Here is a 12830-nt window from a genome sequence, read left to right on the forward strand (position 1 = left end):
TTACACATGCCTAATTATTTTTAAAATGTATGTAGTCAAGGTCACTGATGTGCAAGTCAGGTTTTTTTTTTATTTTTTTAAAACCAATCTTTGTACATTTCATACTACCTTTATAATGAGGTACATAAAATATTTTTATTCCCTTCAACTAAGAAAACACACAAAAAAATCTATATAAACAATTTTTCAAGAAAGAAAAGCACTGGTAATAAATTACCAGTAAATGGCTGGATCTATTGTGTTCATAAAGTAAATTACAATGCAAGAACTAATCATAAACATACATTTAGGTAATTTACTCTTTTAAATGCTATATAAATTTCACATCTTTTTTCTCTCTTAATTTTGCTTTTTACAGGTTGTTGCCTTTCCTTTGCACAAATAGAGATGATTATCTCCTTCCAAACAAACGGAAATTTCTATTTTTGACTAACACCTCCGTCTATTTTAACCTGCTCTATGTACTGAACCATCAGCCATTTTCCCACGTGATTACCTATAAAGACAGGTACTTTCAAGTTTCTTTTTTTGAAAGAGGTATAACGTGAAGCTGCTTATTTCTCTTTCATGTAGCACATTCTGCAATTAAGACATACCTAATTACCATGTTTTCCACAGATGCAAATACAGCTCAATTAAAATTCTAGCCCATGTGACAAATTCAGCGACTCCACTCTGCAAGGTATCATGTTAAGTCTGGGTCACCAAGAAGTTTGGAAAAGATCTGAGCACTTAGATGTCCATGATTATGGAGAAAACGATCTTAGGTTTCAACTGAAAATCATAGTCCTCTAGCTTCTGCCATAAATAAATACTTCTATCTGGTCATCACAGACATTTCACTGTCAAAAGTTAACCCTCAGCCACAGGATCCTTAGTCTTTTTTTCCATCGAGAAGCACTACTACCGTTGGCGTTGTAATGATCTCTGCTGCTTGCTTATCCCAAATGCATTTCTCCTTTTCTTCTTCCTAATGGAACTCGGATTGTGTTCAGGAATGCAACCCAGACTCAAGGTGCAAATTCATTACTAGGTGTATTCCAAGCTATGAGTGCTTGCCCGTGCTGCTTTGTGAATTCAACATCATTAGTCCAAGAATGGCCCCCTCAACCCAAGTGGACATATCCCGTGCTTGAGAAGATGGCTCATTCCCTTGAGTTGGATGTGAACAAGAAGGTAAAAGGCCTTTGAGCCCTGCAGTTACCCTCTGGATAAGCTGACACGTGGATAATGTGGCAGAAGGGTCAGAAAGATGGGGAGCTTTGACGAGACCATTGGGCTGTGGAATCAATAATCCCCAAAGCAACCCAACTCTAGAACCAGTTATGGCATGAGAGTGTAATTTCTCATGGTTTGAGCTGATCTAAGCTGGGTTTTCTATTAAATGCAGCTGAAAGCATCATAATAGGTACATGATATACATCAAACTTTAGAGCAGCTATGGAATGCTACAGAGCTATTTATCACAAGTGTAAGATTTAGCAGTTAATGTCATTCTAGGCAGCTTTGACAATTGTACTAGAATTAAATGATTTGTTTAGACTTGTTGCTAGTGATAAATGAGTTGGTGCAAACATTCATAGAAATGCAAAATGAAAAGATAACATTACTTCCTATTCCTAGTAAGCAGGTACTCTCCTCCAAGGGCATAGCTCAAAGAAGTGTCATTAAACATTTGAGTGGATGAAACAAATAGCCAATCATATGAAAAACATCCTTTACTGATTCCTGTTGATAAAGAACTACTCTAGGACTTAAAAATATCTAATAATAGCAACACAAATTCTCAAGTAATTTACAATTTGCAAGCCAGAGGATTAAATGTAATAACTGTACACAAGACTAGTCAGTCTTCAGAATCTATCGTCTTAAAATTTAAAATGAGTTAAAATGAGAGATTAGTAATTGGGAAATTTCACTAGACTGCAAAGTCCTGCATAGAATTTGAGAACTTTATATATATATATATAAATATAAAAAGTAAACATATTATAAGATATATAAACATGATTTTTGTTTCTTATTTTAGTTGAATATTTTGACTTTGGAAAAGGAAGAAAGATGTAGGAAATGAACAGCTAGTGATACAGATGGTGTCGAATAATAGGATCTGCTTTTCTGGACCCTGACTTTTAACATCAGAATGATGAGCTCTTGGCAGTGGAAAAACGTAGCTTTTTCAGAACATTCAAAAAAACGCACACACAAAGCTGGCAAGAAACATGAAGGATTAAGAAGCTTTTATACTAAAATGTGGCGTGGGAATAATAACTGATGTTATGAAGAACAGAGAGTATGACCCTGCAAGGAGAAAAAGATATGAAGGAAACAGGTGACATTTATCAGAGTCTTAGAGGAGGAATCTCAGCAACTGGAGGAAGGTTCAAGGAGAGAATGCCCCAAACCCTCGGTTCTAAAATTAGATTTATTTCCTTAAAAAAAAAACAAGAACCAAAAAACAAATAACACCTCTCCTCTCAGTTTACCCTGCAGCGAGGAGTAGAGAGATAAAAACAATAAAACCACATTTCCAAAGAGGTGAAGACTTATTACCAAAAACCATGTTCACGTCTCCTTTGCATTCTAAACTGTCTCTCATGCGTTCCTCCTAACGAGTGAAATGTTCCCGAGGACGTTGGGAGAAGGTCACCTCCACAGGCCCCCTTCCCAAGAGAACACAGCAGAACGGCGACAAGGGGGATGGGACCCTCCATTCTCTGAACCTGGCAAATTTGCTGTCCGTGTACAACCGATTTTCACATTCAAATGATGGTCCACGATGGATACTGTCTCAGTCCGCGGGGACGATGTACAGAGGAGCTGAAGACTCTCCCTTCAGCAGACCAAAAAAGTCGGGCTACACAATGACAGTGGCAGCACTCATAACCCTGTGGTTGGAACTACCACTAAGATTTTTTTTTTTTCCCCATCTTTTTAGGGCCACACCCTTGGCAAATGGAAGTTCCCAGGCTTGAGGTCGAATCGGAGCTACAGCTGCCGGCCTACACCACAGCCACAGCAACGACAGATCCAAGCCACATCTGTGACCTACACAGCAGCTGACGGCAACACAGGGTCCTTAACCCACCGAGCGAGATCAGGGACCTCATGGAGACTAGTTGGGTTTGTTTCCGCTGAGCCACGGTGGGAACTACAAGAATTTCATTTTTTATCAAGGACTGAAATGGTATCAAATGTATATGTTAAGAGTATACAAAATATAATTTATGGTGTCGAGGAAAGCGTGTCCAGGCCACTGCTCTCTTCCAAGTGGAAAAACAAAAATAAATATCAACATAAAAATGTACCAATGTGATGAAGTGGTGAATAGCTAGCAATGCTCTGTTTTGCTATTCATTGAAAAATCAAAAAGACTGTTCCTAAAAGCCAGTGTTCTTAACTCCCATGCGATACAATCCCTACTGGGAGATCCACAAAAATTTCTTGACGTTAAAAAAAATAATAATAATAAAATAAAATACCTGGAGCTCCTGTCGTGGCTCAGTGGTTAATGAACCCGACGACAAACCATGAGGTTGCGGGTTCGGTCCCTGCCCTTGCTCAGTGGGTTAAGGATCGAGCATTGCTATGAGCTGTGACTCAGGTCGAAGACACAGCTTGGATCTTGCATTGCTGTGGCTGTGGTGTAGGCCGGCAGCTGCAGCTCCAATTAGACCCCTAGCCTGGGAACCTCTACATGCCACGGGTATGGCTCTAAAAAGACACACACACAAAAAAAACCCACCAAAATAAAACCAATATACTAAAAAGTCTCAGTCAATCCCATATACAGAATTTCCTTGATTTGCCATGGGGCTCAATGAACCCAACATAAATTGAAATTACCGTAAGTCAAAAATACATTGAACACCCCTAACCTAACATCAGAGCTCGGCCTCGCCTGCCTTAAACATGCTCCGAAAATCTACGTTAGCCTACAGTTGGGCTAAGTCATCTAACCCAATCTAATAAAACACTGGCTGTCTCATATAATTTAGTGACTACTGTACTGAAAGTGAAAATCGCAACAGTTGTCAGTGTTGGGGTTGTTTCCCCCCGGGACTGCGTGGCTGGCTAGGACCTGCGGCTTGCTGTCCCTGCCCCGTGTCTCCAGAGAGGGTCTGCCTTTCACTCGCCCAGGAGAAGATCCAAAGTTAGATGTACAGTTTCTACTGAATGCACATCACCTTCAAACCATCGGAAGGTTGAAAAATCGTCAAGGGGAAGCATCGCAAATCGGGGAGCATCCATACATGGGGAGGGCCTTAGAAAGTCAAGGGAACACCAGGTGGCTTGGGGAAAGGTTGAGGAAGAAAGACAGTCCAATGCATTCGGGAGGGCAGGGGGCTGTCAGGGCACAGTGCGAAGAGAATTCTCAGGGCAAGTGGAAGCAGGTCTGTGGAAGCCTGAAGGGCTGTGAGGGTAATGGGATCCCAGCGCTTGCTCAGGACCAAACAGGGAGATCCTGATAGCAACTTCAGATATTAGACAATGAGAATGGGGGCTAGACTGGACAGAAGGAGTGAAAGTAGGAGAGTTCATGGGGAAAAATTAAGGAAACATGGTAATGGACGGATTACACAGCGAGATGATGATTCTAAGTTTCTGAGCCGGGAGGTACTAATGAGAAAAATCTCATCATCATCATCCATCTCTACGTGTGAGATGCTAAGCATGTAAACGCAGTTTCTGTCTTCGCTCCGGCACTGCCAAGAATCATCACTCACCGGCATCACTGCTCTGCTAGCATAGAACTGATCCTGCCGTCGACACTGCTCCTCACCGTCCACCCCCAATAACACCCCCGCTATCCCACAGCCCCAACGATCACATTCTTTTACTTGAAATTCTTCAAAGGCTCTTCGAGACCCTGAGTATGAACAAAAATAATGTAAACGAGTGGAGTTCCCACTGTGGCTCAGCAGTAATGAACCTGACTAGTATCCATGAGAATGCAGGTTTGATCCCTGGCCTTGCTCAGGGGGTGAGGGATCTGGGGTTGCCCAGAGCTGCTGTGTGGGTTGCAGACATGGCTTGGATCTGGCGTGGCTGTGGCTGTGGCATAGACCGGCAGCTGTAGCTCTGATTCGATCCCTCCTGGGAACTTTCAATATGCCGCGGGTGTGGCCCTAAAAGAAAAAGAAAAAAAAAAAATGTAAACAAGGCTGGCTGTGATCTGTTTTCTGCCTACGTCTTAAATCTCCTGGCTCAGCACACTCTCACTTACAGTGTACACACAACCTTAACAGAATGATGGCAGTCCAGAGGTGCTCCCCTCCCCGTCTGTGCCACACGTTCCCTGAGCAGCCCTGAAGACCTCTCAAGCAATATTTTACTCCTCTCAACTGATACCTCTTTGGGGAAGGCTTCTCCTCACTAGCGCCCATTCCACTCAACTTCTACACACAGGCTGAGCGGGTCCCCCACACTTTTGGTGCCATGGTAACCTATGGACCACAGTGGCCCTTAACCATTAACCACCCTGCTTCTCAATGGTCCATTTATCTATCCCTGGCCCCTCAAGAACCCACAGCTGATACATCAGATTTTAGGTATCACAACTCATTAATACACTGCAGTAGTTTTAGTGTAACGGGTGTTCCCACTTGGGAGTTTGTTTAACATTCTAGAAACCTCACAGGACTGCAAATCAGAATCACACATTTTATGATTTAGTTCCTAAGTAGGATCTTGGACAACTATTTAAATACTTTTTCATCGTCAAAAAAAAAAATGCTTAAAATGAGGATTCTATAATTCAAACACTTTTCATATTTTCAGCCTAAGTGACTTTTCGCCTAGAAAAGGAAATATGAAGAACAGATAGCTTGGGCTACTTCATACGCCCACACTCCTACTGCATTCAGAAACTTTCTAAAATTAACCAAACTCTTTTCCTTAAACTGCAAGCGATACATAGGTATGCAAATTGCCATAAACCGATAAGACAGGTTATTCTGTTTATTTATTTATTTATTTTAATCTAATGTCTGTAACCTCTGCATATGGAAGTTCCCAGGCCAGGGATTGTAGCAGAGCCACAGCTGCGGCTTTGCCGGACCCTTTCACCCACCGCACCAGGCTGGGATCAAACCTGCACTTCCACAGTGAGCAGAACCACTGCTGAGGGATTCTTAACCCACTGAGCCATGGCAGGAACTCCCCAAACAGGTTATTCTTATTCCTAGCATCTTAGAACAAATATTTTTGATAGATCAACACCCAATTATCCATAAAGATAGAGTAACCAAGTGGGAAATCTTGTACAAAGTTCTTTGACTTTGAAATCCGTATCCTGAATTCTTCCACGATAGGTTGATGGTAATCTAATGGGGTTTCTTAAGATAAAATTCAACTTAGTTGGCATGACTCTTACACAAACAAGTAGAGATGAACAGTGGCTAGAAGTGTGGAGGATGCTGAGAGCAGAAAATCTGAGCTACCCACACAATCTGCTATTTGAAGCTAATAGAATAAACCAACAAACATTCCTTGGAAGCACTCAGATTAGCTGATGTACTAACATAAATTCAGTTTCTTCAAAGCTCATGCTGCTAACCTAAGTTATGTATATTTTAGAGCAATGCTTTTTTTCTTATCTCGGTTAAGGGTACTATAAGAAAGCAGGCATGCTACTCAAAAGCAATCTGTCTCTGTGTTTTCAAGGCATACAGTTCTCACATTTAAAATGGTCAACTGTAGAGCACAGGGAACTCTACTCAATATTCTATAATAACCTATATGGGAAAAGAATCTGAAAAAGAATATATACGTATTTGACTCACTCTGTCATACACCTGAAACTAACACAATACTGTAAAACAACTATATACACCAGTCAAATTTAACTTTTAAAAAGGGATACGCTGGACAGATCTTAAAACAGAGAGGTACAATTAATAGGACAGTAATTGGTTTGGTTTGGTTTCACCTCTTTGACCCCCCCCCAAAATCTGTTACTGAATTGGTAGTAAGGCTTACAATTTAGCCACTTTTAAAACGGGGGGGGGGGGTGGAGAAAAAACTGGGACTTTATATTTTCAAAAATATAACAAAGCCATGTTATATCACATCCATGTTTGTGGTAGCAACAGAAACTGATTTACGATGGAGGACGGAGGGGCAGCTTGCTGCGAGCCAGGCGGGGAGTGTGATTTGCATAGAAGAGGGAGCAGATTGTGGATGCCCTGACCTGTCAAACACAGGTAGGGCCTCGGAGATAATGGGTCCCAGAATACAAAGCTCCGTCGTGATCCAGACCGACATGCACAACATGGAGAGGCCAGATGGATTAAACGAGAGACAAAAAAGCCAGCTTCTGCCATCTCTGCAGGAAGAACGTAAGCGTTACAGAAGATGACAGATACCAGATACCACATGGATCCCGCCCCAGTCTCTTGGCCCCATCGTCGTACCCGTGCCACGATTTCCACACTGCCTGTTCCCAGCCATGAAAGAGAGTCACCAGGGAGGGGCCTGACCCAACTGACAGGAGCCGTCAACGAGGCTCTGACTAGCAACTACCCTGGAAAGGGGGACAGGGCGGCCCAGGCCAGAAAGAGGCAGCTGCCTCCCCGCCGCCACGTTTCTAAGATGCACAGACCGCATCCTCCCGAGACGGCTGTCTAACAAAGACTGTCTGCTCCGACACTGTCCTCTCAGCAGTGACACGGCGTCCTCATTTCAATCGACGGCCACACCCCAGTCCCCTGAGTCCTACCCCGTACAAGAAAGCCCCTCAGCCACAGGGTCCCACAGCACGAGGACAGCAGGGCCTGGACCTGCAGCCAGGGATGGTGCCCACATGGCGAGGATGCAGGAGCACAGGCGAGCACAGGCCTGAGGACAGCAGCAGGGAGTGGGGACCACGCCCTGAGAATCCACAGCCTGACTCCGCAAAGGATGGTGTGCAGGACACTGGCGGAAGTGCCAGCCGAGCCGGGCTTTTTTCTTACACCTGTACCAAGTCATCCGTAAAGGTGACGGGCTCAGGACCACCAGCAGAAACACCAGCCTTGACAGACTTTTTTTTTTAAGAGAAAAACAAAGGGTTTGCTGATGGACTGAGGTTGTGACACACAACCAGGTGCAACGCAGGATACCGGCAGGAGGAGGGAAGTGTCCCTGCCGCTCTGTGTGCTGAGAGTGAGAGCCTGCTGTGTCTATGTGTGCGTCTCATGCACGCAGCGGTGCTCACTCACGGATGTGACAGTCACTGACTCCTACGCTTTGCTGGGCCCTGAGCCTGGTTATGCAGGAAGAAGACATGGTGGCATCTCTCTTGGTGGATGTTACAGATGGTAAGAGGAGCTGGTGAGCAGGATTTAGGTCAGAAAGTGAACAGGGACACAGAGTCACGGAATGTTCAAACCAGAGAGGACCTCGGTCTACCTCAGAGCTTTTCAAACGTTTTCGGGAACAATGCCAACTTCCCTGTTTTAAAATTGAAGTTTACAAAGAACCATGATGTGGGTTTTAAAGAAACAAAAACAAACCCCCCACAGGTGGCGTTCCCTTTTGTGCAGCAGGTGAAGGATTCAGGGTTGTTAACTACAGTGGCTCAGGTTCGGGTTCAATTCCTTGCCCAGGAACTTCCACATGCCACTGGCACACCACCTCCCTCCCCCGCCCCCCCAAAAACTGCGACTGTTGAGGTGACAGCTGGTGGCCTTGGCAGAGTTCCACTCGCTCAGCCTCTCACGTGCTTCCCAATGCCCCCAAACCACCAGGGCTCCCCTCCTCCTTAGACACCACAACACACAATCTCAGAATCAATGACCTAGGCATGCGGTCCAAACCTCCACTTTTACAAAAGAGGGAATTAGAACTCCAGGGCTTTAAGCAACTTGACCCAAATCCCAAATGACTGAGAAGAAGGTGGACGGGGCGGAAGTCCTCTGAATCCCAGTCCAGTGCTCAGTCACGGCCCTCATCCCCCAGCAAGAGCGCAAAGTGCCAAAATTTGCAATGCACCATAGCCGCCTTTCTTTTGCTATAATCAAGGTCACCAGGTGGGTCCAAAAAAAAAAAAAAAAAAAAAAACCCAGCAGACAATCAGGACTTTTGGAAAACCTGGCACTTTGTGATTACAGGTGCACGTGTCACGGCGTCTCCCCCAGCTCTTGTCCAGAACCTGCCCTCTGGTTCACAAATCCTAGTTTGTCAATTTATGTGTTTTTGCCTTGATGAGAGTTGAATACAAAAGTTTTAGCATGAAATACTTAAATCCGTGATTTCCAATTGAAAGAGGAAACATGGGGACAAATGTAGGTGTTCACACCAGTGGGAAGCTTTGGAGGCTCTAGAATTAAGAGCATGCCTCGTACTGCCATCTATTCCATCGCCTGTTGCATTTGCAATAAGTGAGATATGTGAGAAAATTGCATTCTAGGAGGGAATTTAAATACCATTTCAACCGGAATAAGAAAAAAGCTCAGCAGCATCAGAAATTGTAGGTGCTTTTTCAAAAGCAAATACTGAGGGGCCAGAGCACAGTATCTCTTGTTCCCTATGGACCCAAGACGGAGGCAAGGTCTCTAAGTGACAAGGGTCTCCACCAAGGGCAGCACAAGTCGCCCTGGTGAGGACAGCAAGGAACCACCCAAACGCTGGGAAAGACCCAAGAGGGCTGAGAGCTCATGACTCAGGATCTTGGAGACCACGCTTGGCAGCAAACATAGGAAATATGTCCTTCATTTGGCGAGAATGGGCTGCATATATTTGAAATCACTGGCTGCCTAGAGTGGAACACAGTCCAGATTTAGACTGAGAATTAGATGGGGGGCTGGGGGAGGGATGTGGCAATATCCTCCCCTAAGTTTTGCTTTGCGTGTTACATTACGGCAGAAATATTCATCTTCCCAAACACATTATATGTGACAGGCAAAGATTATATAATTTCGCCTTAAATCTCCTCCGAATGTGATTTCCATTGAAAACTCTCCTTCTGCACCTGGCCTTCCTGAGGTATGTGTGAGAGAAGTGGGCCAGCCACAAGTTAAACTGCACGTCCATTTACAACCCACCCAAATCATCTCCACTTTAACCCTGGGCAGTAATGTCTCCGGCTTTTCTTTTCTATTTCTCAATCTTTTCTTAACAACAGTTAGATGCGTTAGATGGGTAGAGTCACTCTGAAGGCAAAAAGCTAAAATGTAATTAGTAGTTACGATCAATAGAAGCGAATCAAAATTTTTTCTATTAGGACTCAAGTCCTTTCTCTTCTAAGGAAATACACTATTGAGATTTTTCCTTATGTTTAAATTGAATGGCTTTTTTTTTTTTTTTGCTTTTTAGGGCTATACCCGCAGCATATGGAGGTTCCCAGGCTAGGGGTCAAATTGGAGCGACAGCTGCTGACCTACACCATAGCCACAGCAATGCAGGATCCGGGGTCACACCTGCAACCTACACCACAACTCATGGCAACGCCGGATCCGCAACCCACTGAGTGAGGCCAGGGATCGAACCCGAAATCTCATGGTTCCTAGTCGGATTTGTTTCCTCTGCACCACAATGGGAACTCCGGAATGGTTATTTTTATACTGTAAATGTTTAACTGTAATGATTAGTCCCCCGTGAAGCATACCTTTGCATGTCTTTATAAATGTTACCTGTTACTCCCTCTACTTCAGAAAATATATTGCGTGTTCACAGTAACCTTTGACTTTCAATGCTCTTGGCTCAAAATATTTTGCAATTTAGAAATACACTTACATACACAAATATATCTTGTTAGCTCAGTTCAAGGAAAGCAAGGGTAATTCATAAAAACAAAATGAAAGTATGTTTTTAAAATTTCAGATTATTACATATATTCATTTGATATATTACAGATATACTACACAAGCAGTGGTTTTCAAACATTTTGGTCTCAGGATACCTTTACACTTCCTAAAAGTTATTAAGGATTCAGAATAAAAAATTTTATGTGGGTTACATCTATCAACATTTACTGACTTAAAACTAAAAGTTTAAACTATGAATGACTTCATAAAAAATAACAAATTTCATGTTAACAGAAATTGCTTTCACAAAAAAAAAAAAAAAAAAAATCCCTTTTCTTCCGAATGCAATTATGGAGAACAATGGCAAATCTCTTTAATATCTCGCTGAAAGGATTCTTCTATCTGCTCTGTATTCAGCCCACTGCAAAATCACATGACAAGTTGCCTCTAAAAAAACCAATGGTATCCTTGTGAGAAAACAGGTGTAAAAAAGGAAAATAATACCTTTCTCTTTTTGTCTTTTTGCCATTTCTTGAGCCACTCCCGCAGCATATGGAGTTTTCCAGGCTAGGGGTTGAATCGGAGCTGTAGCTGCCAGCCTACACCAAAGCCACAGCAAGGCAGGATCTCTGAGCTGCATCTGCGACCTACACCACAGCTCACGGCAATGCCAGATCCGTAACCCACTGAGCGAGGCCAGGGATCGAACCCACAACCTCGTGGTTCCTAGTTGGATTCATTAACCACTGAGCCACGACAGGAACACCACATCTTTTTCCTATTATGATAATAGTTCAGATCTTGTAGACCCCTCTGAAGGGTGTGGGAAGCCCTAGGGTTCCCGGAGCACCCTTTAAGAACTGCTCCACTAGCAGAGTGCCCGCAGACTATGGTGCAGTGGGTTAAGAATCTGACTGCAGCAGCTTGGGTTGCTGAGGAAGTGTGGGTTTTATTCCCAGCCCAGCACGGTGGGTTAAACGATCTGGTGTTGCAGTAGCTATGATGGAGGTCCAAGCTGTGGCTTGGATTCAATCCTTCACCTGGGAACTTCCATACGCCATGGGTGCAACCATAAAAAAATAAATAAATGAAACAAAATTTTTTTAAAAAAGAACTGCTATGCCACTGAGATGCCTGTAATGGCTATTCTTTCAGACATTGTAAACTTACATGTCTCCATGCCTTCGTCATCATCATCTACGGCAGGTTTATCATAGGACTTGTCAATGGCAGCTCTGAAGCTCTCATTGCATCCTCTTCCTCGGATTATCCGCGGCCGTGGGCGATGAAAGGGAATGTCCCCATTCAAAGTCACCTCAGCGACTGCTGTCTGCAGACTCTCTAAAGAGCTCGACTTCTTCAGACCCAAGGAAGGCCCCACATCTCTGCTGGGGGAACCTTGGAGGTTTGCAAAAACAAAAAGTTAGAATCAGTGGTGAAAACGACATGTCAGAATATCTATGAATTGTGGCTAATATCACAGATATAAATTATCGGCTCAATATCAACTTCTGGAATGTGCATGGCAAGATACAAAAGTCAAGTAATGGTAACTGATTTTAAATTGTCCCATATATATTAAATTTGGTCTAGTTTCTCTATTTTCTTTAGGAAAAACTCTTAGTTTTTTAACTCAACGGATGAAATCTTTGTCATATCATTTGCTCCAAGTTATATCAATAATCTAAAAGGCATTAGATTAACCCAGAGGCTTATTTGAAAAGCAGAATGAAGAGAAGGCTCCAGGAAGAAACTGAAAGTAAGCTTTTTAATTTAGCTGAAATCATTTTTGGCAATTTACAACGGAAGTGAAGCTTTCATTTCCATGAGTTTCATCAAGTCTCTCCCTCATCATGGGGCAGGTTCAGACAACTCGGTAAGTAAAAAAAAAGCACAGGAGACCACATGGCACCTGAGAATGAATTCAGGGCACCCTGGCACCAGGGTAGAAATGTACTTCTGGAAAATGGTAGTTCTCTGGGTAGAGCAACGCAAGGTGTGACTAGAAGCAAATTATCTAAGGGCTCTCTCTAGAAAGACATAAAGGAGGAAAGAATCAAGATGGATTGTGACAACTTACATCTTTAGGCCTGCACAGAGAAA

General features: G+C 43.3%; 1 protein-coding gene across 50 annotated transcripts in view; it reads right to left on the reverse strand.

Moving 5' to 3' along the window:
- PARD3 (par-3 family cell polarity regulator) overlaps positions 1–12830 on the reverse strand; it is a 634673-nt gene that overhangs the window by 205393 nt on the left and 416450 nt on the right. For all 50 annotated transcript variants that reach the window (XM_084980471.1, XM_084980461.1, XM_084980477.1 and 47 more), the window contains one exon: positions 11898–12125. In XM_084980471.1, the coding sequence (XP_084836597.1) occupies positions 11898–12125 (228 nt within the window). The remainder of the gene's footprint in view (positions 1–11897; positions 12126–12830) is intronic.

The sequence above is a fragment of the Sus scrofa genome, chromosome 10 (assembly GCF_054392235.1).
Source record: "Sus scrofa isolate SSC_HxYL_T2T_F1_AM1 chromosome 10, Sscrofa_HxYL_maternal_Yorkshire_Landrace_v2.0, whole genome shotgun sequence".
Lineage (NCBI taxonomy): Eukaryota > Metazoa > Chordata > Mammalia > Artiodactyla > Suidae > Sus > Sus scrofa.